At 40.4% G+C, this 27,256-nt stretch overlaps 1 protein-coding gene across 4 annotated transcripts; it reads left to right on the top strand.

Annotated features, from left to right (window-relative positions):
• Nucleotides 1–2,882: 2,882 nt before the first annotated feature.
• Nucleotides 2,883–25,231, top strand: THOC1 (THO complex subunit 1). 4 transcript variants are annotated; one of them, XM_080338700.1, is made up of 22 exons: nt 2,883–2,988; nt 3,938–4,011; nt 4,115–4,175; nt 4,898–4,964; nt 5,931–6,049; nt 7,316–7,364; nt 7,877–7,972; nt 8,256–8,338; nt 8,847–8,920; nt 9,499–9,607; nt 10,642–10,773; nt 12,131–12,231; nt 14,084–14,150; nt 14,336–14,386; nt 14,963–15,033; nt 15,880–15,903; nt 16,304–16,399; nt 17,297–17,362; nt 20,739–20,822; nt 21,050–21,197; nt 22,650–22,728; nt 24,777–25,231. In XM_080338700.1, exons 1-22 carry the CDS (start codon nt 2,890–2,892, stop codon nt 25,070–25,072), a joined length of 2,046 nt encoding a protein of 681 aa, XP_080194826.1. In that variant the 5' UTR covers nt 2,883–2,889; the 3' UTR covers nt 25,073–25,231. The 4 variants fall into 4 exon arrangements, with proteins under 4 accessions (XP_080194826.1, XP_080194828.1, XP_080194827.1 ...); XM_080338702.1 differs by lacking the exon at nt 7,877–7,972; XM_080338701.1 differs by lacking the exon at nt 15,880–15,903.
• The last annotated feature ends 2,025 nt before the right edge of the window (nt 25,232–27,256 follow it).

Below are 27,256 nucleotides of genomic sequence, written 5' to 3'. Positions count from 1 at the left end.
CAATTTTCTGTGCATATTTCCTACATGTTCTGCACAGTGTCAACCCTATGCTGTCTTTACACACAGGTATCATCTAAAAATGGGAAAACATGTCACCTGGGGTAGAATTCATATCACCCAACCTTAACGGTCTAAATGAGACCATTGTGGTGAATGCAGAAACAGCCATTGGCAAGGTGATATTCCTCCTCTGCTTTATCCCAGATGCTTAAACTGGGGCAACTTGTGCCTGAAAGACGAGTCTAAGCCTCCCTCTCCCCATAAAGTACAAAGGACAAGCCTACAAGGCACAGAGGTTGGATCCCACCATTACTTTCCACAGATGCAATTCAGGTCTCTCATGCCGATTCAGTCATGGAAGGGCGTCCCACCTGGCCTCCAGCTGCTGCTTCAGAAGGATACAGGCCCATGGCTCCCACTTTCATCTGTTGGCTCTCTGCAGACGTCTCCAATACCCTGAGATATTTTACGTGGCACTAGGCGCCTTTCTTTAGGTACCTGATTTGCTCCCTGTACTTCTAACTGTAAAGAAGAACAGACTGGGACTTAAAATCCTATTTTCATTACGAAAAATTGGATAACTAATGAGAAACCTTTGCTCTACTATATATCCAGGTGGGCCAGAGATAGGAGGTTCCAACTCAGTGAGACAATGCTTTCCTTATTTAAAATTATTGGGGGGGTTTGTGGGGAAAAAAAAGAAGGGAACTGAAGAGCAAGAAGGAGGAGGTGCTTTGGTTTTTTTTTAAAAAAAGGGCAAAAAATGGAATTATATCAGAATTTTTCAGATTTAAAACTGTCATAAAATTACCCTCGATTTAAAAAAAAAAATAAGAAGCAAAACAGAAATATTTCCAGCAAAATCACACTATTCGTGGTGCTCCAGATTTTCTTACAGCAATTACGTATTTTGGCTTGCACTGTAGGAACTTCTTCAGATGGAAATAATGGGGGATCTCAGTGGGGCCTTGTAACAATTCCACAGGGTGAGTCTGTGTCCTCAGGAGTCGTCTCCAGTGGAAGAGGACCTAAGGGCACTTCTACCTTTGATGGTAAGAAACCAGTGGTCCAGGTGCTTGGGGAATTGCAGCCCAGAGCAATTAGAAACAGACAGGGGTGCTGAGAAAGAACGCCATGCATGGAGAAATGTTCCTCTCACAGAGCTTACCGCATTTCTGGCAGACCAGTGCTCCTCGCGTGGTGAATTGCGACCAGCAGGTCTCTACATACATGAGGATGAAGCCTTCCTTCATGAAAGTGAAACAAAGAAATAAACTTAACAGCAGAGTCTATTATACTGTTAAGCAGCATTCTTTATTTTATCAGCGCTGGGGAAACACTGGGGATCATCCTCCATAAGTGCTCTAAAGACTGGATGCTCTTGCGTTGGTTATATTCACATAATTATTACATATGCATCACAATTTTTGAAAAATTTGATATACATCTATACTAAAAAATAATTGATTATGTTAGGTATAATTGTTTAGTTTCTTACTTACAATACATCTATTAATGATTAGTTAAATATGAACTAAGCACTCTGCTTCTAAACCATGCATTACTTAATCTTCTGTCTCTTTCTTGTCATGCGGAAGGATCTAAAACTTGAAAAATACCCCCTCGTTTTGCAGGTGGTCAGAAAGCACTTATGCCAATTGGTTAAAGATGGGTACGACTTTTATTACTTAATCACAATATACATTAATTTGGCAGCTTCTCTTCAAATGAACATTGCTTTGTTTTCCAGTGGCCAAATACATCCACTCAATGCTGCAACACAGGCACGGTGTGTTGAGGAATTTAGGTTTAAGGGCAGCCACACACCAGGGAACATGGTGGCAGTCTGGGCAGACTTCAACTGGCTTGTTCAATGCTGGTCACACATCTTGAGGGCTATTTATCACCAGGATGGGCTGGCTCAGCTAAGTAGCTGTTTTTTAATAACAGTGATTGCTTAAGGAGTTTCAGCACTGGTAAGAGAAAAGGTGGGGTAGGGTTAATTTGGTTTGGGGTGGGGTTTTTTTTCAGCAGAAAAGGAAGGCGAGCCAAATGTTTCGGCCTTGACAGCAAAAAAGAAAAGCAGGATTGAGGAGCAGCAGAAGAAAACAGTAATTCCAGTCAGTTTTGAGGAGCCCTTGGAAGAGGCCAACAAGTAGCACCTTTGTAAGGGTTTTACAGCTGGACACCACCCAGCAAGGGTTCCCACTCAGTCCCAAGCCTGGGCATGGGAATGGAAGGCAAGGTATTACAAGCCTGGACATGGACTGTGAACAGGCAAGTCTGGGAACTGCCATTAGTTAGAAATGTGGTCTTTAAAGGACAAAACTATAACATTTAAGTAAACGACAAACATCTATTTTTGCAGGGCTGTTTCAGACATTTACCTATGAAACACTTGTTAAACAATTCCTATTAAAAGTGACTCTGAAGACAGTGTCTGTAAGATATTGTTCAACCTGTGAATCGTTAGTGCAGAGCTTTCTTTTTACTGATGATATAAAAATCCCTCATTATTCCTCCTTTGATAATACTCCAGAGATGGCAGCAGACCGTGGCTCTGAGGTGGCTGTCACAAGAAACAACCGCATCCACCACTCCCTTTTAAACTCACGTTAACTTTTTAAAAGCCATTTTTCCCTTTGACGACACCTCACTCACAAGCGGCTTCTCCCCCGCCTCCATCACCTCGCCCCAACGGCCACCTCGCCCCAACGGCCACCTCCCGCTCTAACGGCCACCTCCCGCTCTAACGGCCGCCGCGCGTGCGCCAAGCCGCGAGCGGGAAGCGCGAGAGAGACGCACCGGCCCCGCCCGCTGCGCACCGCCCAAGGCAGGGCGGAGGGGGCGGGGCGTACCCAGGACGTGCGCGCCGCCGTTCGGAGGAGTATGGCGTCAGCGTCATCGTCGCGCGCCGCGGAGCGTCGTTCGGTGGGAGCGATGTCGCCGCCGCTCTTCAGCCTGCCCGAGGCGCGGCTGCGCTTCATGGTGAGCCTGGGCCGGGCGCGGGGGCTTCCTGCTCCCTCGCTGCCGTTTAAGGAGGATGGACCGGGCGGGCGGGAGACCGCGTCGTGGCGCCGGTGCCGGGCTGTGCCCCAGCGCGCCGCCCGCCTCCCTCCCCTCCCGCCTGAGCGGCCTGCGGTCCCTGCCGGGGCTCTGCTTTAACGGGCGCCCAGCGCACCTGAGATAAAGCCCTTGAAATTCTGGGACAAGGGCCGGTTCAGCCTGGACCGCCAAGGGGCGGGGGGGGGTGGGTCTGCTGCTTAGTTAACTAAAATTAGCCTAAAATAAAATGAGATTAAATTCTGGCGTTCCGTTCCCCCCCTCACTCTCGCAGCAAAACGTCCGTAGTTTGTTGTGCTTGTCTCTTTTGTGCCTCTGCCGAATGATGCTTTTTCTGCTGCCGGAGCAGGTAGGGCTGGATGTGCACACCGGCCTCTAGGTCTCGCCATTTGCGGCCCAGCTTGTTGGGCAAGAGGGTTGGATTTGTACAGAAGTGGTCGAGGCACGGACACTCGCTCTGATAGATAGGTTTAGTTACCTGATATAGTAATTTTTAGACCATCTTATTAACAGGAGTCATGTCCGAAACCCCCATAACCTGCCTGTGAGGCAGGTGAAGATGTGCATGTGGGGCTTGAGACCGCTGTAGATGCGGCATCTTGGTCGCAATAGTGTATTCCTCTGTGTTTTGTTTAGAAATACTGTTTTCATTGCATTGTTAGCCAAGGTTTGAAATGTGGCGCTCTACTATCTCACATGCCTGATTTGTGAGGCATTTGTTACTTGTTCTACTTGTTACAAAGTTCTCTTTGTAAAGTGATGTGTGGCAAAAAAAATGCTTTAGTATTTCAGTCCACTGTCAGATAGAGGAAAGAGAAGATTTTCCTTGTTTTGTGCTGGGTTTGTAACTTTTCTTTCTTTACATTTTTGGTAGACATCTACCAGAGACGCTCTGAATCACAAAAGTATCAAGCCATTGTTGAACGCATTTAACCAGATCCCTGGGAGGTAAGTAGATGCAGCTTGATTTTAAAAGGTGCCTATTCAAGTATTTTGTTAGTAATCTTCTCCCTAATAGTTATTAACTGATATGGAATGTTTGCATTTGCAGTGAAAATGAAAAGAAATGTACCTTGGATCAAGCTTTTAGAGTTATTGTAGAAGAAGAAATAGTAAGTACTTTAAACTGCAACATCTTTTATCTTGATAACGCTCAAATTTCTATTTGCAAGTTAATGTATTAATTTAACAGCTACTTACTTTAGTATACAGAAATACTGATTATTACAAATATGCATTATGTAAAAGTTATCCAATTAAATTTGAATATAGATGATTAAAGGAGATTGGTAGGTAGGACAGAATGGCAGTATTTTACAGATAGCATGCTATGGTGAGAGGTGTTGACTTGGCCTTTTCCAGCAGTACTTTGTAATGCTTATGAAAATCTGCAGTGTCTTAAAATTCTAGTTCATAAATATGCATTATTCTATAACTATGCTTTAAGAGTAGGATGGAGTGGGATATTTGTTACTAGCATGTAACAAAGTTGCCTGTCAACTAAAAAGAATTATGAATCAAAGAACGGTTTTGTTGGTATTACTTGAATGAAGGGTGAATGTAGGGTATTAATTTTGGGGGGTAAATAACTCTCTCTACACAGTAGGCATTGTGAGGTCTTTACTGGCTAGCAGCGGTCAGGAAATGTTGCTCACTGAATAAAAACTTTATTATATAGTTAATTGACAGGTCTGATTTAATAGATTGTTTGACACTTTGGGAAGTTGAATGTCAGCATTTGTTTTAAATATGCCTACTTGGGAACAAGAATTTTAGTTTTGTTAAATGTATTTAGGTCATAATAGAGAAGTTTAATACTGTTCTTTTTGTTTAGATAAATAAAGCTCCATGTGAGAATCTCCTGGCAATTATTTCTCTTGCTATTAGTGGAGTCACAGAAGGTGAGCATCTTTCTCTCAAATCTGTTGGCAGTTTTAGGGGCCATTTAGGGGAATTTTAAAGTCTTGATTTTTGAAAGTCACCTGCATCAGTTAGGTTTGATAATATGTGGTCCTTACGCTAGTGGTTATTAACTATGTTTCATGAAAGGAGTGATGTATAATATTCAGTTACGTGCAACATTTGTGTTTAATATATATATTTTTTTTAATACGGAAAGATATGTGGGTTTGGTTGCAACATAATTAGCATTTTCTATCCTTGTCCACCACTGCAAAGTGCTTAGGACTCTCCCATCATAATTTCAGAGATGAGACGACTGAGGCAGAGAAGGCTAAATGACTTCTGGGTTTCTCTATCAGTTGCTGGTAGAGCCAGAAATAACTTCTGAATATGTTTGCTCTTCTCCCAGTACTGACCTGTCAGTACACAACTGTATTTTAGATACTTAAATCTGTTACTATAACTGTCTTTTGTGTCAGAAATCATTGTGCTAATCTCCTGAAGAGGCTCCCATGCTCTTCCCTTTGTTTATTTGTTCATATGATGCATCAAATACTTGTGTGTTTTAGTAAGTGTAGCTCAACTACACTCATGTTTTATGAACAATAGGCTAACGAGACCTGTGGTCATGAGGATTGCAGACACTACCAAACTACAGAGCATGGGTACACTGACTTGGAGCACTGCTTTAGTAGATTTTGAGTTTTTTAGAAGTTATTCTTTATTATATTTTTATTATTTGTTTTACATTAGTGGAAAGGTCTTATAAAGCTCATCTGCATGTATGTACATATAGAAATAGCTTTCACCGAAGTTCACGCTTTAGGCCAAGCTTTTTGTTAGGATTTGTAGGAGCTCAGGAGAACTTGTTTCTTCTTTTTTGGCATAATGTCCCTCTGCTACCATGTGCCTTTACCAGATTTGACTTCAAATTTGCTGAATAAGATACTCACTGTTCCTCACAGGCATCTGCACTGCATCAACCCCTTTTGTGCTTCTGGGAGATGTTCTAGATTGCCTGCCCTTGGATCAATGTGACAAAATTTTCACTTTTGTGGAGAAAAATGTTGCTACATGGAAATCGGTAGGTATTTTTCCAAAATGTGAAATAGTCGTACCAAAGCTTCTGTCTGTCTGAACCATTTTTACAAACAGATTTTAACTGTCCTTCTGTCCGTGTTAAAATAGTAGCACTGAGCACGTTTTCTTTTGAGGCTTAATAATGTCTGGGCAGCAGAGGTCAGAAAATTAATAGTAAAATAAATAATTATTTTGATCTATTTCTAACTCCTTTTTCTACAGTATACACTAATTGTTGCATTTAGAAACCAGAAATTTAACTTGAGGTGCACAATTTGTATGAATAGCATCCCTCTTGACCTGTTGTTCAGCTTCTCCCTCAGAGCTGCAGTTTCCTCCATCACCAGTTTGCAGGGAAAGAAGTCTTCTTGGTCACCTCCTTAGTGAGCTTTCTGTTAAAAGACTATAGTGATGGCGAATATGTTGCTCTAAAACGTTTCTGCTCTTGAGGAGCAACTGGTGTTTTGAGGCCTGTGTGAGCATTTTATGCTCTTGCTATGTCACAGTGCTGTAACAGGAGAAGAGCTGCTGCGACAGGCTCCTGAGCTTCCTGCGCTGCAGGCACTGTTAATTAGAAGGACTTGAGGGTTGCAGGCAGAAGTCCCAACCTGCCTACATTTTATTCCAAGATCATAAGAAATCCTGTATCTCAGTATCCTTGTTTTGCTCGTTGGCAGTGCTGCTGGGACCACAAGTGTCAGCAGCTCTATAGTTAACACCTGAACAGCATTCCAGTTTCTCTGTATTTCCATAACTTGGATTTCCTAACCAGGACTGCCTCCCATAGGCATTCATTCAGGCTGCTCTGTTTCAGATAAATCCCCCCAATATATTAATAAACTGTTCTTTATCGTTAATTCAAGTACCTATAGATTTCTTTCTCCTGCTGCCAAATTACTAGTACTGTGAATGCTCTAAATCTTTTGTGTATTGCTCTTTGTGTATGTGTATAAATAATGCATGGAATAATAAAGGCAATGAGTGTAAAAATTAGTGTATTCCAGAAAACAAAAAAAGTGGATGCTGATCTTACAGTGTATAGTCACGTATGGTTTTTCTGTATGGAGGCTGGATTTAAGCGTTGTGGCTTGTGCTTTCTTTGAATTTGTGGGACTGTTTTTTTTAGTTGCCTTTTTGTGAAACCTGCTTCTTATTTAAGGGAAAACTCAAATATAGACATAGCAGTAGGAATGGCTTGGGATTTAATTAAAATGTACTCAAGAAGGTTTAGAGTTCTCTTAGTGATCTAAATACCTTTACTCCATTTCAGAACACATTTTACTCCGCAGGGAAAAATTACTTGCTACGAATGTGCAATGGTGAGTTGTAGTTTGTTGGGGGGTGGTGAGGAATTAAGAACTCCATGTCTGCAAATGAAAGTGGGTTTAATAATGTGGTTTACATTCAGATGTGTTCAATAAGTAATAAAGTTAAAAGGCTCATCACTCAGTAGATTTACATTAATCAGCAAGAGTCATGAATAAGTAATTCTGACCTTAGGGAAATCTCTTCCTCAGTGGAGGCCATCATAACAGAACATCTGAGAAATATTTATTCCTCAGCAATGGCAAGGCCTATATCAGAAGCTGTATTTGAGTAGGATTCATTTGAACTTATTTTTTTATTGCTGTTGAATGTCTTAGCAGAAGTGGTAGAACGCATTTGGAAAAAATATGGCTGATCTGAGGAAGTTACTAGCATTTAAATTTACAAATCTTAGCTTCCTGTCATTAACTATGTAGATCATGTAATTAGCAAGTCTTAAATTTTAGTGTGAGAGGAATTGAAAGTGAGATAAATACTAATATTCTGTACTTTTTATAATATTTAGACCTTCTAAGAAGATTATCTAAGTCACAAAACACAGTCTTCTGTGGAAGAATTCAGCTGTTCTTGGCTAGGTTATTTCCACTTTCAGAAAAGTCAGGTGAGATTTTTTGAATTACACCACACTTAACATCTAATAAAGACTAAATATGCTGAATCTTTGAAGTTTATAAGGGTTGCAGACCAAGTTTGGTTGGAGAAAATAACTTTGCATTTGTATCTTGGTTCTGATCCTTACCCTTGATATTGTGATTTTCATTTGTTGTAATTTCAAACACAAGATTTGAATGCTGTTTCTGAGAACATAATATCGGCATCTCTTAACTAACTGAACAGAGTTACAAACTTCACAGCTTCTAATACTGACCCTTTATTTTTCACAGGACTTAACTTGCAGAGTCAGTTTAACCTGGAAAATGTCACTGTTTTCAATACCAATGAACATGAGAGCACTCTAGGACAGAAGGTGAAAATCCCTGTGTTATTTTTCACTCATTCTGCAGGACACATGCAAGACTGTTGGCACAGAAATGCACTACTGTGCATAATGTTTAGAATCATATGTTTATAATTTGGTTGTCCCTCTTCCAGATCAATCTGCTGATTCTTGAAATAAGCACATTAACTGGTATATTAAACTGTGTGGACTTTGAGGGGGTAAAAAGAAAATGATTTTGCAAGGGATGAGTGCTGCCACTTAACTGTACAAAGTTTTCCCCACAGTGTATGTAGTATAGTGCTGTTCCTTCAGCTTTTTTTTCAAGACAAGTCAGGCTACCATTGCAAGGTAGTAAGGTGTTAAAACAGGAATAATTTGCACATATTACTGGAATAGGACTTCAGAGATCTTTTAAATTACCAGCTTAAGCTTTCTGATCTAAAGCGTGATAGAATGTTTAAAATACAGAACATTGTGAAAACCATGTAAATCGTAGTGGCATTTGTGTAAGTTTTTTATTATTTCTTCCTATTAGCACGCTGAGGAGAGAGAAGAAGGAATGGACGTAGAGGAAGGTGAAATGGGAGATGATGAAGCACCAACAAGTTGGTGAGCTTATAGCAATGCTAAAGGTTGAAACAAAATTTTGCAAAGTCAACATAAAGAGCTGTTTCAGAAATACCCTGTAGTGATGTACTCAGAATTCTACTTACCTCCTGTCTTCTCAAGATTAGATGCAACCTGGCAGTGTTTCAGCGGAGATGCCTGGAGAGGGAAGAAGTCTCCAGACTGTTTGAAAAAGTTGCTTATCCTGGCTGAGAACCACTGTTACTCTTCTGCAAAATTTTCACAGTTTTCCAAACTATCTTGACAAAACTTGTTCCAATAAGATGCATTCAAGGATTCTGAGTACATGCTTTATATACTTTTATGAGATAAAGCTGTGTTCCTCTTCATTCCCCAGGGTGTAAGAAAAAAGGATCTTGAGTTTTACACTATTGTTGCTTTTATGGTGAGAAAGTAATGGTAGATGGGATGGAAAACACTTTTAAGGACAAATTCTGAATTACAAATTTCTCTGGAAGGGCTCGCTATTGATTTATTATTTCACTTACAAAATTAATTTCTGGGATTGCACATCGCTTTTAATATGAATTTTCATAACTATTTTTATTTTTTTCCCCCAGTTCCATTCCAATAGATTATAACCTGTATAGAAAATTCTGGTCACTTCAGGATTATTTTAGAAATCCTGTGCAGTGCTATGAGAAGGTCTCATGGAAAACTTTTCTGAAGGTAATCTGAGTTCATGCTTTCAACCATTCAGCCTAAATAAAAATAACCATTTGTACAAGTAGAAAAGTGACTGCATATGAATAGAACAGTTCAATCGCTAATGCCATCAAAAAATAATAGTACATGAAAAAATGAATTTTGCTGTTTTCTGAAGTGACTTTGACAGTAAACAGTTTAAGATGTGCAGTAAATCCCGTAACAAATCTTGTGTAAGTCACTAGCAGAAAGACTTCATGTGCTGAAGCAATGTCAGCTGCACAAAAGCAGAACTTGTGTTTTGTTCTGTTTTGGTTTTTTTCCCCCAAGAAGAAAAATAGTTTTACCTAGTCTTAGATCTTACTTTTGAATGGTCATATGGATCCTGGTGGGATCCTAAAGATGCTAGGTTTATAAAGAAACAAATGTCTTTATAGAAGCAATTACTTGGATGTCACCTTCAGCCAGCTGTGTCAATTTTGCTTAGTGTGAATGTTGAAGATTGTTTTTTTGCTAAGCTACTTTTTCTTCACCATTAGTATTTATTTAATAGCAAGAAGAGTGCTGTTTGTGTGGTTCAGAGAAGCTGAATAGGGCCAGTTTTAAGTCTTTTAGATTAATTTTTTTAGTTTTTCTTGTTTGCTGCTTTAAGGCTCAACTGGTTTTTAAGAACAGCACTGCAAATTTAACTCTCACTTATGTACCTTTCTTGGTATATATTCTGAACAACTTATTTTAAGTTTGAATGTAGCACTCTAATAACTTTTTTTCATAACATCTAAAAAACAAAGCAGTTGTGCACTGTTTACAACCATTGTTTTTCTTAGCATATTTTAAATGCTCCAAATGATTAGGTGTTCTTAAATGATAAGTAACGCTTCCACTGTCATTTGTGTTGTTTAGAGAACATTTATGTATTGGTGGCAAATAGGTCTTGTTTTGACTGGCTGATAGCAAGTTTACAAACTATTTTACTTGAGGCTGAGTCTAGTGTAGTTCTGTAATTAACTACAAAGTTTTTGTAGTATTTTCATGTGGTGAATAACTCTTTTTTATAGTACTCAGAAGAAGTTTTGGCTGTTTTCAAAAGTTACAAATTGGATGATACTCAGGCTTCCCGAAAAAAGCTGGAAGAATTGAAAACAGGAGGAGAACATGTGTATTTTGCAAAGTTCCTAACTAGTGAAAAGGTATGTGATTTATTTTCTCAGAATCACAGACTAGTTGAGGTTGGAAGGAGCCCTGCATAGCGCAGCCTCTCTGCTTAAAGCTCTCAGCCAGTGCAGGTTGTCAGCACTGTGTCCACTTGGGTTTTGAATGGCTCCACAGGTAGAGCCTCCTCAGCTTCTCTGGGTATCCCATTAAATTGTTTGATCCCTTAATTAAGTGATAAAGATATATTTATTCTATTCTTTTTTTCTTTCTTTCTTTGTGGATTCCCTATGTTAGTTGATGACTCAGGGGTTTCTGTTTCTGGAATAAGAGTGTGCAATACAGCTGACGTTAATTTATTTCATTTGATTTGTATTGTTACATTTAGAAAGGGAAGGTAAAAGAGTAAATATTTAAAGATCTGTTGCTTTTTTATTGACTTTAGAATTACATTTTCAAAACTCAGTTGATTATATACTAACTATATTTTCTGCCTCATAATGGTCTTGTTTAAAATTACTTTGAAAAATATCTTAAGAGTTTTTAGTTCTTTTAATATGAAGACAAAAATACAACACTCTATTGAATTTAGCCTAAAATTGTTGGTTTCATTTTGAAATAATATGTAACTTTAATTTTTAAATGCAGGCATTAATAGATGACAGAAAGCAAGTCTAAGCGCAGCATGAGTTTTCTCTTTCTGGGATAGAAGAGTAGGTAAATTCCTCACAAGCCTTTGACCTGTGTATTGACAATTCTAAATAATGTAGTGTAGAAGATACAGAACCGGTTGCTTAGTTAGCAAACGGTAGCCAAAGGCTCTTTTCTTTAAAGAATCTTCACATCTTCCCTTTTAATGATCTACTATGCTGCGCAGTACCTAGGGTGGAAACCAAGCAGTGTATTACTGTGTGTTGATGAGAGCGAATGTTTCTGTGGTAGTTGAATCCTTAAGTGGTGGCCAGTAGTTCATAAGAAAAGGAAGCAAGCTGTCCTTCAGTTACTGAAATATCTCAGTATTTGTTTTTCCAAATTTGTGTTCACTTCCAAGTGAATGTTGTTAAATCCAGCAGTATAAAACTAGTTAAACAGAAATCTAGGGATACTTCTGCAAGCTGTTCCTTGTGCTCTTAATAAATTGATTTCATTAGAAATTTTGATAGTCTTTTCTAAATTGTGCCATATGACAGTTTACCAGTCTTTGTATCTTATAAAGCCCTGTTTTGCAAGTATAGGTGATACTGAATACAGGTTCTGTAATGACTTACCATCATCTTGTAAAAAATCTCTATGGAGTTTATCTGAAAACATTTCTTGCATTTTTATTTTTTTTTTTTTACTTACGCATGTATAGTGTCTTTATATGTGTAATTCTTTTTTGTTGTTTTTGTTTAGCTGATGGATTTGCAGCTGAGTGACAGTAACTTTCGCCGTCACATCTTGTTGCAGTACCTAATACTATTTCAGTATCTGAAGGGACAGGTGAAATTTAAAAGGTAATGGGGAAATGTTTTGTGTTTGTGGATCGGCAGCTAAGAACTTGAGGATGAACCAAAATATTTTAAAAGAGCTTATGTCTACTTTTTCTGAGGTTCTTGTGAAACTTGTAGAGCCTTGGATTGGTAAATACAAGATGTTGCTGAAGTAATTTTATGGCAGGGAAGGGGAGGTCTCGTTCTTGCCTTTCTCTGTTTCTCTCTACGTGATTCTCTGCCCTCCCTTACAGTGGCTCTAGTGTTCATTAGACTTACTCAAACTTGTGCAGTTTACTAAACCAGCAAAAAAACAATCTGCTCATCTCTGCAGAGTTGGTTTTCTGCCCAGCTGGTCAGTTGAGTGCGGTCTCAGAAGCAGAGGCCACTAAAGCTGCTTAAGGTGCATGCCAGCCAGGAAAGGAAAGGAGTCTCTGCAGCAGCAAGTGGTCAGACCAATGCAAGCTACTTGTATGCAGCATCATTTTGAATCTGCATTGACTCTGCAATGTGGCATTGGTTGCTGATTTGTTTTCTTCCTGGTGTGCTACAGCATTATGTCTAAAATAGTAAGAAATGATAATAGTGATTATTGCTTTTGTAAATCCATGAGACAGAACAAACGCCTATGTTTTCCTACTCTGTATTTTATAATGTTATGCTGAAAGAAAAACCTACCTCTCTTCCTCTGCCCTTTACCACATTTGCACATAATGCTTAACATTTAAGGCAGCTGTCTTTCATCTGCAGTATGCTGCTTTTTATAAACAGATCTTGGAAGAACTTTGCAGACTAAATAAGGATCATTATCCTCATTCTGTAGATTATTTACAAAGCAGGTGGAGGAGAAGGAATAGAATTCATGTCTTCTGAATTGCAGTTCGTTCCTGTAGAGGTGATTCAATCGCAATTCATTAAGGTGTTCATTAAAAGCATCAAGTCATCAAAGATTGTTTGATATATAAATGGCATAGTCTAAAACTTGGTGCAGTTGTTGTAAAGTAATACTAATTATTTCCTTCCTTAAAAAATGAGCTTTTTTATAGCCTATTAACTAACGGAAGCTCGTTCTGGAAGTCTTTCTCACATTATTGATTTAGCCATAGTCATGTTTATATTTGCTATTTAAGATACCTAGTGCTTCATAAAAAGCTGGTTTGTGTTGTATTGCTTTTGAACACTGACAATGGAATGTTATGGTTATGCTTCAAATGGATTATTTTTGAATCAGTGAAAAACAAAAATTAGACTCTCATCTGATTTTTTTTTTTTTTTAATTGTGTTTAAAAAAAGTTCTGTTCTCTGCTGGGAAATGAAGTGAGCCATGTTGTATTTATTTCTGTGTCCTTTTCACTTCTACTTACTGATTGCATTCTAATTCTAGGTGTACCAAGCAACTTGTTTAATGACTTGAGGTTATGTTGTATATAATGTTTTGAGGTATCCAAGTTCTGTGTTCTGTATACTGCTGGTAGACTGTTGCTTTTACTGTGGTTTATCTAAAGTAGTGCTTGAGCTGGGGTTAGGAGAGTTGGGGTTTTTTAAGTAAATCTTTTCATTGTGCCCACTCACTGTGCTTTGGGTCCAACATCAAGGTGTGATGTTGAATCACACAAATGGATTTCCTCAAGAAGGAAGATAAACCTGGAAGTGTGTTCCATAAGCACATCTAATTAACTCCACAAACTAATAAGTGGCAAGTCCATGGGACCAGACCAGAATACTTTCTTCAGGTGCCTTTTAACACCCTTCAGAGAGTATGTAGTGTAAATGATATGTCTTCACCACTATTTTGACGTGTAGTAAACTGTTCAAATTAAAAAAAAATGAGCTGATTTAATGATACTTTGTTGTTGTTTTGTTTTTTCAATTCCAGTTCAAACTACGTTCTAACAGATGAACAGTCCCTTTGGATTGAAGATACTACAAAAGCAGTTTATCAGGTTGGTACAGTAGATGCTTCTATAAAAATTGCGTGGAAGAATACTCATTGTGTAGTATTGCATCAACAACCTTTGAAGCAGTGACCACCATTTTCTTTGTTGTTTTCTTTTTTTCCCTATGTATTCTGCTAGAAATATAATGCAAAAAATTAACCTGTTATTTTTCCTCTCTCTCTCAATCATAGCTTCTTTCAGAAAATCCTCCAGATGGGGAAAGATTCTCAAAAATGGTAGAGGTAAGTACTTTGGTGCCTGTCTGAACGAAGTCTGTATAGGGCATAGAAAAGCAGCATCAATTTAAACTAGCTTTTGCAACACAGATGTAGCATCTGAAAGAACTTTTCTCTCATCTCAGTAAAAAAGGTCTCATAATGACTTTAGTTGGTAGTCACGTTTTTCCTGTGTTTTCATTAATGTGCTTTTCTTACTTTACTTGGGGTGAAATGGAAATGCGCATGTATGTTCAGGTATACATACAGGAGACATTGGTTATTGAAAACAAAGAAAGGAGTGCTGTGTCCAAAGACACAGGGATAAGACACAAGCGGATGCTTTACTTTTTTCCTGTACTTTGGCCACATCTGTATTCCTGTTTAGAGAAGTAGAATTAAAGCCTTTCCCACAGTTATTGGAGATACATTATTTTTGAATAAACTAAACCAGCTGCCGAAGATTATACTTATGACCTTCAAAATGATGTCTGAAATACACAGAGTAACACAGGTTTAATTGTAGTAGCTCAACTAAAAACTTTGGAGTCAACTCTGAAAGGTATTATGGCCCTAATAATGTGCAATATTATGTTTCTGCAGCATATATTAAATACTGAAGAAAACTGGAACTCATGGAAAAATGAGGGGTGCCCAAGCTTTGTGAAAGAAAGGTAACTTAGGAACCAGAAACTTTTTGCTGCTTGTTTGAAATGATGGTTCAACTTCAGAATATGTACCCACAGTGTATATGAACGATAATGATTCACACAACTTTGAGATCTGTATAGTTGGATGTCCCTTCCATGTATGCAGAAAACTTTCAGATTTCTGCCAGAAGTCTTTAAGGCTTTGTCATGTCAGTGAAGAGGTGGTTATGGGATGTGCAGGGTCTCAGGAGGGTGTTCCTCACTCTCATCACAATGTTTTGTTCTCTTAATGCCAAGGATCCAGTGACTGAGGCAACTGGAGCAGACCCTAGCTTGAAGATATTAGTGCTCGACTTTTCCATATGCTGCTTTGGATTGCCTCTAATGAAGCCTTGGGTGTTGTGACTTCAATGGGGCAGGTTGCCTGGAGTGTTGTGTACCAGTTCCCCTCTTACATACCTTACTGGGTTTACCACTTGGTGGTGACCGCTTACCTGAAAGGAAAATATGATTAGGTTGCTTTTGGCATTGAAAGGTTTCCCTTGTAATTAGTTACTACCTAATGACAAAACTTGAGCTTTGACTCCATGTGTCTACTTGACTGTCTTGAGGTGTTGACTAAATGTTGTCCTGCCACCCTTATTCATTCTACATACAAACTGGAGCTTATTCATGGGAAGGCACATCTGAGTCATTGTCTCTTTGCAGACATCCTTTTGTGGAGAGATCAGGTGGAGCCACCTCTTCATGACTTGAGCAGTTTGCAAAAAAGGGAGGGGGCTGTGAGAAGAGAGAAGTTACTGTTAGGGGAGGGGGAAGAAGTAAAATTACAAAATTTGACTTTTGTAAATGTTCTGTCTCCTCCTTTAGATCTCAGCCAGAGTTTCAGCTTGGGTAGGTCTTACCCTAAATTTGGTGGTCTGGGATCTCCATTCTCTGATCCCATGAAATCAGGCGCATCCGGGTAAAGAGAACTTGCAATCATAAAGCAGATGAACCCCCCAGCAGGGTGGATCATGCTTAGTATGTGCTGCTGGCATAAATGTGATTTTCTTCTTTTTCTGTTTCTGGATCTTGATACACCTTTACATTGCTGAATGAGCTAATTCTGGTGTGGGGCAGATCCCTTTCCTTATACTTACTTTATCTTCTCTCTCTTCTTCCCTTTTCCCTCTTTCCAGCCCTCCTGAGTACTTCCACTGTGATTTAACTAGGCACCATCTTGGGTGAAATGGCTTATTTTTTTCTCTTAAGTGTTACTGGTTTGATACTGAAGAGGTTTTGTTTTCTTTAGACCTCCTGATTCCAAGCCAATGAGGCCCATGAGAAAGAGGCCAGCTCCAGAGGACTTCCTAGGAAAAGGACCAAACAAAAAAATCCTAATGGGGAAGTACGTTGGATTGATTTCATTAAAGAGTTTCTGGTGTTTGGTTGGTTAGTTGGTTTGGGGTTTTTTGTGGGGTTTTTTTTGGCAGCTATTTTTTCTAGTCAGTTACTTTGAAAATTCCTTACTTTGGAACTGCAAGGAAAGAACAGGCAAGAGATCTGTCAGTTCATTTAAAACTTGCAGTAGGCTTCCTTTCTGTATAGTCATCTGTCTTAGATCCCTTTTAAATAGTCTGTAAGTGACAGGCTGAAAATCAGTGGTTTGTACTTCTTGGGTCAGTTTTTATAGTTTTGTCTTATTTATGTTTTTGCTTAAAATGTATCTGTGCCACAGGTTTTAAAATAACATTCGCTAGTATTTTATCCCTGGAACAAAGAATTCTTCTTGATATGACCTGTCCAAAAAAAGTGTCATGTTTTGCTGGATATGAAGTGCTGCATTTTTCCACTGCCTTTTTTTTAGGAGAAATTATAGTCTTTTCATTGTAACAGCTCACCCAACCTAGGTTTGGAAATGTTTACCTTGTACTGAGTGTTAGTAAAATGCCCCTTTTGAAAAAGAAAGTGATGAATTATTTCATTTGTCAAAACAAAATGGCCTGACCTTAGCTGGTGTGGAAAGTGAGAGTTTGTTACTGTTTCTGACCACAGATCAGCAAGAGATTATAGTAGAAATTCAGTAGATAATTTTCCTAATTTGCAACATCAGATGAGATTTCTGTGATTTCTGGTAATTCCTACTCTTTACGTATCACAAAGTTGGTATGGGATGCTTTATTGTGAAGGCTCTGGGTGAAAATGTCTGTAATATTGTTTCGTGTGGCTGTCTCTGAGTGACAGAACATGGAAGGATAGAATGATGAATGTAGAGTTTGATATGTGTTCATGCTTCTCTTTTCAGTGAGGAACTGACCCGCCTTTGGAATTTATGTCCTGATAACATGGAAGCTTGTAAATCTGAGAGCAGGTATGTAAAAATGCTACATAATTGTCTAAAGTTAACTTTCAGCACTGTAATTACACACAAAATTACAATTATTACAAAACCGGCATAAGGAAGGAATATATGATGATCTTGCGTGGTGTGCCATCTTACTGTGTCTTGAGAGAAGTGGGTGGTATGAATCTTTGTCTTGAAGTCTCTTACTGTTTTCTTCAGTGGTGTTTATGCTGTCAGTAGTTTTCATGGCTTAGTGAAGTAAAATCTAAGCTAAAACCCAGATGGAAACTCCAGTTTTGTAGAGCGTGACTGTATAATTAAGTACCTTATATAATAAAGGAAGATTGCCAGGTCTGACTCTAATGAAGTTAGCGTGTTATTTGGCTATGATTTTCAAGCGAACATGTGCTTTGAACGATACTAGATAAGAGGAGAATGGCTAGCAGGCATTGTTTCAGTGCATACCAGATCTACTAGTGGTGCAGTTGTAGAAAAATACAGTTATTCGTTATCCCTTCTGCTTGCACAATTGTAGGAAATGCTGAAAATGTACTTTGCTACATAACTTTCTGTTTGTTAAAAACAGTGTGATCCCCTTTTTGTGCAGACATAGAAGCTAGTATGAAAACATGGAAAAGGAACGGGACAGTTCCCAAAGAGAGCTTTGTGGCTCTAAAAGCTGAACACCTGGCTGTGCAGGTGTCCTGAGTGGAGGAAATGCTGTTCCAGGGGTTGAGAGCTGTGCAGAGGAAGAGTCTTCCTTTTTGTGAGACTGGGATATGCAGGATTGCCTTTGACAGGATACGTGCCTGTGCTAGGCCAAGGGCTAAAAGAGCCCCTTTTGATTCCCCGCGCATGATTGTATTGTACTGCAACTTCTTTAAATTAAAAAAAAATAAATTGGAAAAAAAACTAAAACACTTAAAGGGAGATAAAGCGAGAAAATGCATGCCATGGTAAACAGGCAAGAGAAGATCCCAAGGGATCCGGATTCAGTCCCAAGTTTTATTATTGACTTTGTGATTGAGCATGGTCAAATGACTAGCGTTTTGCTTTGGTTTCTCAAGTCTTCATTCAAATGTGGTAATACTTCGTTGCCTGTCTTCTTTTTAGGTGGCTGTTCTCGGGATAAAAATCTGTCTTTTAAGTTTTTGCATAGTGCCACATATGGCAGGATTCAAATCAAAAGAGTTTTCAAGATTTCGGCTTTGATTCCAGTAGGCAGTGATAATACTACATTTAAACATGCACTGGGCACTGCTTTCCTGGGCAAAGCATGTTTTTCAAAACAGAACTAAAGTGAGTTAATAGACCAGTGCGCTTTCCCCCAGCCCTGGTTGATCACTGGGTTCCCTTGTAGAAGCAGATGTGTCTCTGTCAAACATTTGATAGGAGAAATACAGATCATTATGAGCTTGCTTTGCACCGCTGATAATCTTGGCTCACAGTAAACTGCTGCTCTTAGGTAATCTGTGCTTCTTGCTTCTAGTCTTCAAAGCACCAAACTATCCTAAACATTGTCAATATTATTTCTGTTATTCTTTTTAGGCCAAGTTTCCTTACGTTCTGGTTTGAATATCTCAGAAGCAACTGCTAGCTCTTCTAAGCACAGAAACATCAATTGCATTTTTATTATGTCCCCTATGAGTCACAAATATTGTCTTGAAAATCACAGAACAGCTGAGATTGGAAGGGACCATCTAGAGACCACTTAATCCACCCCTTGCTCAAAGCAGGGTCAGGTAGAGCAAGTTGCCTATGGCCTTCTTCGGTGGGTTTTGGAAGTCTCTTCAAGAGCAGAAGCTCCGCAGCCTTCCCTGTCAACCTGTTCCAGTGTTTGATCACCCTCACAGAAAAGTTTTGGGCTTGCTTTTTGTTTGGGCTTTTTTTGTGTGTGTTTTTGTGGTTTTTCTCTGTTTGGTTTTTTTCTGATGCTTAAGCAGAATTTCCTGTATTTCCATTTGTGCAAACTCCTGCTCGTACTTTCACTGAGTAGGATTGAGTCTGACTCTTTCTTCCTTATTGCCCCATCAGGTATTTACTGCCCTCAAGCCCTCTCTTCCCCCAGGGTAAACAGTCCTAGCTCCCTTGGCCACTCCTTGGGATATCCCATCTCTGCAAAGCCTTTTGCATGGACCTGTGTCTCTTGTGCTGGGGAGCCCAGAACTGGAACCCAGCACTCCTGATGTATCTCTCCAGTGCTGAGCAGAAGGAGGGAAGGATCATCTCCCTTGACCTGTTGGCCTGTTCCAAATGCAGCCCAGGATGCTGCTGGCTGCATTTGCCAGAAGGGCGCATTGCTGGCCCATGTGCATGGTGTTGCTCACCAAGACATTTTCTGCAAAGCTGCTCTCCAGCCACTGAGTCCCCAGCATGTGGTGGTGCCTGGGGCTGTTCCTCCCCAGGGGCAGGACTTGGCATTTCCTTTAGTTGAACTTCATGAGGTCCCTTGGGATGGCAGCACAACTCTGCTCTGTCAGCCACTCCTCACAGTTGTGCTATGTCTGTAGGCGTCGTGAGGGTGCACTCTGTCCCATCATCAGTAGGCTGGTAGTGAAGGTGCTGAGCAGTACTAGGCCCAGTCCTGAGCCCTGGCATACCCTAGTGACAGGCTTCCAGCTGGACTTTGTGCAGCTGATCACATATCTTTGAGCCGGGGGGCTCAGATGCTTTCTAGTCCACTTCAAATAAATCAGTTCTTCCTGATGCCGGTAGAAGATACAGGGATAACTATGGGGAGGTGAAATGAAACATGTTTGAGCAAGTCAGGGAGTCAGGGATCATTAAGTACAGCATTAAGCTGCCTAGTATTTCCCCCCCTCTCTAAAATTAGTGATCATAAATCATTGAAATTGGGGAGTAGTAGTAGTCTGACTGGTAGCAGATGAAACTGAAATGGGCTAATGGGGGGTTAAAGAGGCCAGGTTTTACTTGTCCTCTCCAGTTGCACAAAGCTAACAACCAGTTTAGGCTCCTGAGCTCTTACAAGCTGTGTGAGTGGCAGCGTGTTTCTAAGGCAGCCAGTCGGTTATTACAGGTACTTTTACGGAAATCTCATTTCCTTGTAGCCAGAATTCTTGTCTGGCATCCCATAGTCCTTTTTCACTGAAGGCTACTGACAGGTGTTGATGTTACTTTTTGGTATAGCAGAATGTTTAAATACATATAATAGGCAGTGCTAGCAACTACTGTTACGCTTCAGTGGTTATGCAGTGAATAATTTTATAGCAACATGTATCAAACAGATTCTTTGTTTATTTGCAGTTAAATTTGAGTAGGTTCTTTGTTTGGTTTGGTTTTTTTCTTCAGTGAATAAGCTTTGATATGTGTATGAACAAATGGAAAACCAGTGATGTTAGCATAGACTGTGAGGAGTATTAAGCCCCTTATTTTATTTTTTTAGGGAATATATGCCAACGTTGGAGGAATTTTTTGAAGAAGCTATTGAACAAGCAGACCCTGAAAACATGGTTGAAAATAAGTATAAGTATGTCAGTCTTTTTGTGTCTCATTTTATTTTTATCTCTTTTATGTTTGGCTCGTTATAGAAAACAGACTGTTCTCTGCATTACTGGTATCTGTGCAGGACTCCAGTAATGTACAAAAGTAGTATAAGTTTGGACAGGATTATATTAATTAGTAAATTCTGCGGATCTTTTTCTGTGCTTTTATAGATGCCAGACTGTTGCCAACCAAGCTTGTATTTTATTATAGGGCCGTGAACAATTCTAACTATGGCTGGAGAGCACTGAGACTTCTAGCACGCAGAAGTCCCCACTTCTTCCAGCCAACAAACCAACAATTCAAGAGTTTACCTGAATATCTAGAGAACATGGTAATCAAATTAGCCAAGGAGCTACCTGTAAGTAATGTTATCCTATAATAATAAATGCTGAATTCATTTGACTTCCCGCTTGTCTCTCTACCATCCATTTGGTATGGGCCGGGGGGCGAGGGGGGAAGTTGGGGCAAAAATAAACACAGGGAAAAAGCTTGTGAAGTAAAAATTGGAGGTAAAATTGGTCTGATCAATGACTAAACTGTGAATAGCATAGAATAACCAAGTAACTGCCTTGTATTCTGTGAACAAACAGCCGTGGCAATCCCAAGTTTTCCTGCTGGGTCGGTAAGCAGAAGCGGATTAGCACCCAGCTACTTGGGTTTGGTGGTGTCAGTGCAAACTGCTTTTATTGAAGGTGTGAGCCAGTGTCAGGGCTTGTGAATGTCAGTAGCTGTGGCTGCTGGGGTGGCAATAGAAGGGGCAGAATGTGCAGCTGAAGATACTGCTTTACAGCAAGATTTACCAGAGCTCTTCTATCAGCCGCCTGGCTTTTAAAATATGTAAAGAAAAATAGACCTTGTGGAGGTGTAAGTTTAAGGCATTAACCCTTTGCACGTTCAACAGTAGAAATTTGAGGCCAAGCAGGGGTCTTTCAGATAACTTTATACACAAGGATAAGAGAGACTAACAGGTGGAGGAGGGAGTTTTTTCTAAACCTCTTGAGTTCGCGCACAACCCAGCGATTTCTTACAGGTGTGAACCTGTGCGTCTGTATTTGAGACCTTCCTTGTCTGTAATGGGAAACTACTGAGGGGTAAAGGTTGGATTGTAATATGTAGCTTTTTTGTTTATTCAGCCATTGGAGTTAACTAGGTGCTAATAGCAATTTTAGGAAAGATACTGGGAGGGGAGAGGCAGTTTAATATATTAAGGTATCGCTTTATGCAATGTTCATGGTGGTACTGCTGTCATGTACCAAATATTATGAGAAGGCAGAAATACATTAGACAAGGCTTGTGACTGAAAGGCCAGAGAAGAAGCAGCATTTTGTTCCTCCTGGCTGATCAGTAACTGAATCAGAAAGTGAAAAGTTTGTATATTTCTGCCATCTTCAAGAAGTTTGAAAGTACAGAAAACTTTGAGGAATTCCTGAGTGAGGAATAAGTGAAGAAGAAGAATTTTAAAAGTACAGTCAGCAGTAGTGGTCTCATAGAAAGCTGTTTGTGTGGTGTTTATTTTCTTTGAAGTAAGTAATAAAGTTAGGTATGGAATCCTTAGTTGTAGTTACCGTGAAAATGAAAGAATCTTGTGAAGTCGATGGATACTTTCATTAGGTTATTTAGTTAGAACTGTGTTATTAGAACACTTGTTACTGGTGGTTTGGATACAGGAGGCTGTGGGGGATTTTTAAGTCTCTTAAGGGATCGTGTCAGGTTTTCCATTCTAGTACACATTCCAGGGACCATCACAGAGATGTAAAATTTCTCTTTAAACACAAAATTCATCCAGTGATGTTTAGTTCTCTCATTGTAGCCTCCTTCTGAAGAAATAAAAACAGGTGAAGATGAAGATGAGGAAGATAATGATGCTTTGTTAAAGGAAAACAATGAAAGTAAGATTTGCATATTCTCAGTCTTTTCAATTTCTCTTTTGATGTGTATTGTAGAAGCTGCGTTTTAATGTAGTTTCTACTGAGGTCACCAGTCCTTGGTTACCCTCATGTTTCTGACTTGAACCCCATTTGTACCAAAAAGCACAGCCTTTTCAGGACACAGGGCACCGGTGGCAACCTGTCCATCTCGTGGCCTGCGCTGCCGAAAGTGTGCAGCCTGTTGAACTTGGGTTAGCACTTGGATTAATCATAGAATCATAGAATGTCCTGAGTTGGAAGGGACCTACAAGGATCATTGAGTCCACCTTGTGTCCCTGCATAGAACAACCCCAAAATTTACATCATGTGTCTGAGGGCATTGTCCCATTGCTTCTTCTACCTTTTCTGCTACGTGATGTATGTTTACAGTGTTAGTAGGTGTTTATAGCTAAAATGCCATCATTGCTTTATAAGAACCTAGGAGAGTTCCTCACCCACTTTCCTATTCTTTCTGCCCTTCAATTGCCACAGGCAAGGTGTCTCTCTCTAGTCCCTGCTGGGGTGGGTGGTTAAGGGACTTTCAGAAATGGATATATTCCAACACTGAGATCTTTCATCTTCTTCATTTAAAATGTATTCAGGGCAAAAGCTTCTCTGCGAGAAAAGCAACCTTCCTGGCAAATGTCATCTCTGATTCCTCTCCATAAACCAGTCCTTCCATTTTTGTCTCTTGCCTGTAACCCTGGTATGTTGTGCTCCTGAGTGTCCTTCCCCATCTGCTGTGTCTGTGAATCTGCCTCCTTCCATCCTCCTTCGTCTCACACGTTGTATCTCCGTGCGCTGGCTCTTGGATCCAGCATGGGCAGGTGGGATGTGCAGGGTGTGGAGTTCACACACCAGACACCATGGGCAGTTTTCTTGGAAGATTTTTCTGTTAGTGCAAAGCCTTCCGTGGGCCTCTGTGAATCTCTTCTGTTGCCCTTTTCCATTCCACACCTGACCTTTTCCACAGTCTCCCCATAGTGATGTCTTTCTTCAGCTTACCGCTGCCTGGAACAGCCTTTGTGGTTTCACTGTGTTGAATTTACATCTTTCTTTAAATCTTGTTTATAAGCAAAGCTGGGAGAGCTGTGGTCCACTATGCACTGTTGTGCTTAGAAATAATGGAAGTGATCTGATGCTTCTGTTTTGTCGTGCGTGATCTTCCATTCTTTCCCCTCGATGTAGTGGGTTTAGTTCAGATAAATAAGTGGCTGATGAGCACTGGAGAGAGTTGAAACTTCTGCTCCCTGCCACCTGGCTCTTCAGGTGGCATGAAGGTGAAATACTTATTAAAAGTTAAGAATCTCGATATTTTTTATGCGTAAGTAATTCAGTCTTTAGGGTTTATTTCTTTAAAATGGTGTGAAATATCCCCAGGTGGTAAGCCGTGAGTTGTAGACCATTATGAGCTATAAATGTGCAAACCCACCTGTGTAATCACTGCAGCACTTGGTGTCTCAGCAGAGCAGAGTATTCTGTGGTTTTTATCTTTATGCCAGAACGGCAGAAAATTCCTTGAAGTACTGACTATGTGTGGAAGTTGCCATCCTGCTCATGCTCCTGCTGCTGGTAGGAACGTGAGGCTTTAGTAACTCAGTAAAAGGGAAGCGAACTGTATTTTACCTGGATTAACTCTGTGTACGGTGACTAAAAGAAGTCTAAAAGACAAATGCTGAATATCACTCTGTATTTTAATATTGTAGTTGAATCGTGTATTGAAAATTTCAGGCTACCTCTCAAAATGTTTTTCATTTGGAGGAGGCAGTTCTCATGTAGTTTAGGCTTTAGCAATTCTCTCCCAATTGAGCAGGAAATGCATAAAACCCAGTAAGAGATATTCCTCTTGCAACCCAAGTAATACATCTGTAAAAATTCATCTGTTCTCAGAGCTCTTGAGTAGGTTCTAGCCACTAAAGGAAAGGTGTCAATCTGTCTGTTAGTAAATAAATAGGAGGGTTAAAATGGGGTGGATCAGGGAAGATCTGGAGACATTCCCTGAGTTTCACAGTGACTTTTTTTTCCTGTAGGTCCAGAGGCACAACGGGACAAAGCCATGACGGGTGAACAAATCGAGTCCTTCGCTAGCAGGCTTGGGGAGCAGTGGAAGGCCTTGGCCCCCTACTTGGAAATGAAGGATTCTGACATACGGCAGATCGAGTCTGACAGCGAGGACATGAAGATGAGAGCGAAGCAGCTGCTGGTTGCCTGGCAGGATCAGGAGGGGGCACACGCGACCCCTGACAACCTGATTGCTGCGCTGAGCAAAGCCGGGTTAAGTGACCTTGCGGAAAGCCTGGCCAATGACACCGAAGGCAGCAGCTAACTTGCTTCAGGTGCCAACTTGTCATGTGGTGGTGGTGGTGGTTGTTGTCATTGTTAATTGTGTCTGTTTTGTTTGGGTTTGTTGTTAATTGTTACTAGGTAACAAATTTTTGATAGGTGTTTTATGTTCAATAAATGCTAAAGGTTTTTAATAATATTACTCAGTTGTCCAGTTTTCTGAGAAAAGGATTTGTCATCCTAATTCAGAAATAGGATGGTGGAAACATAAAAGGGAGGATGGAGTCAAGGCAGCTTTCTGTGCAGGCTGTAGTTTGGTATCTGCAGGGCTTGGGTTGCTCCTGTTAGACAGGGCAGTCAGTAGTCTCTGTGTGTTCTTTTCAGAGCATGGGCAGGTGTGAAGGACATTTAAATCATCAGTTGGGGTGGCCAGGAGCTGTGGACCATTAAAATGTACCTGTTTGTGAGAAAATATGGCTGTGATGGAGGTGCAAGTCACAGCATTTGCTTTCAGTGAGGTGCCCTGGGAGGGGTGCTGTGGTCAGGCTGCTCTTCTGCTGAAGAAACAGTTCTCTGGACCTTGACAGTCAATAATGGGGAGGGAGTTTCCGTGCTCATTTTTGGTTATTAACCTTAGTCTCTGCACATGTTTGTCTATGTAGGAGCTCCCCTGAGTCAACAACATAAGGGGTTTTTGTCCCAGTTCACTGTGAAGTGACAATTGGTTTCATTTTAAGGATATGGCAATCTTTCGACAGGTAGATGTTACATGTGGCTGGACCTGTTTGTCCTCAAAAAATGAGATTTTTGTGGTGGTGGTGTAGCTGGCTACAACTTACGTGGTCACTTATTGTAGAATTTGTGTCATGCAGTGACATCTCTCTAATTGCTGTTTGGAAAACTACATATCACAGAACTGTTCTCTGCAGAGTAGTGTTTCACTTCTCACCTGTGAATTTCCAGGGTGGTTTGCTGCCAGCTGGGAGGTGAGTTGTGCATGCAGAGCTGCTGCTGAGAGCTTTGTGCCTGCTCCCCGCTTTGGATTTAGCGGTATTAGGAATTTAATCATTGGGCACTTCAGCAAAAGTCGGTATGGGCTGATACATGGGGCAGCCGTTGGAAATAAACCAGCCTGAGTCTCACCTTCTGCTGTGGGTATGATTTGATAGAAGGTACAAAATGTAACTATTTCAGTTGATTGAGGGACTTTAAGCATATTGTGAGCTAAGGTGTGTGGAGATGACCAAGAGCGTCTCTGAGGAGAGGAGCCATTGCTGCTCCTGGAAATGCGGCATCCTGGGGAGGAGTTTGAGCACTCACAGCATGAGATTAGCCTTTGCAGTTTCTGTCTGGAACGCAGGGAAAGCACAACCCTGTTCCGCAGCCGCAGTAAAATGAAGATGGCCTACCTGGTTGGTTATTGACAGCTGGATGCTGGGAAGGCGGGGATGGCCAAGGGAAGGAGACTGAAGGAAGCCATCTCCAGAGAGGTGTGGTTTTGGTGCTTTAGGTATCACCCACCATTTCAGTGCTTGTGTTCAAGGCAACAGACTTTAGCACCAAGCTGTTCCCCTGGTTTAGCTTTGCTCCTTTGCACAGCAGTGTATGAAGGAGTGCAGATTTCTCCTGTGTCATCTGCCAAGTATGACTTCATCAAAATGGGACAGCACTGCTCTGGCCCTCAAACAGGCCTGAAATTAGACTCACCTGGGGAGGAATCCTGATCCCTATCCCTGATCCAAGCCCCCAGCCCTATGGCATAACTAAGGCTTTGACAGACCTGGAAACAGCTCCACTGGAAATGGAGGGGGTGAGCTTCCAGGCCCATGGGGGGAACTGCTGCTTCTCTGAGGTTTTCAGTGAACCAGCTCTTAATAAGTGTATCTTGTCTCAGTAAGACACAGATGTGATAAATGCACACATCAAAATGAGTAAAAAGCTAAAGCAACAGAAAAATGGGGCACACCACTTTCTGGGAAGGAAAAACAAGTTAATTTTTTTTTGTTTTAATAACTCTCAGGCTGGGACCAGTAATAAAAGATAATTTCATAGGTGTAGAGTCATAATATTGTTCAGAGCAGAAGGCTCTTTTCAACTACCAGCAGAGAAGAAACACCGATCGTAAGGCCATACCTGGGGTGACATAGTTCCACAAAACAGCAACCAGGCACAGGTAATGTCTCCTTTTTTCTCCTTAACCTATAGAAAGCCTTTAAAACCAGGAGCC

This window comes from Nesoenas mayeri, assembly GCF_963082525.1.
Source record: "Nesoenas mayeri genome assembly, chromosome: 2".
Lineage (NCBI taxonomy): Eukaryota > Metazoa > Chordata > Aves > Columbiformes > Columbidae > Nesoenas > Nesoenas mayeri.
Note: the sequence above shows the minus strand (reverse complement) of the source record. Positions and strands in the feature narration are given on the sequence as shown.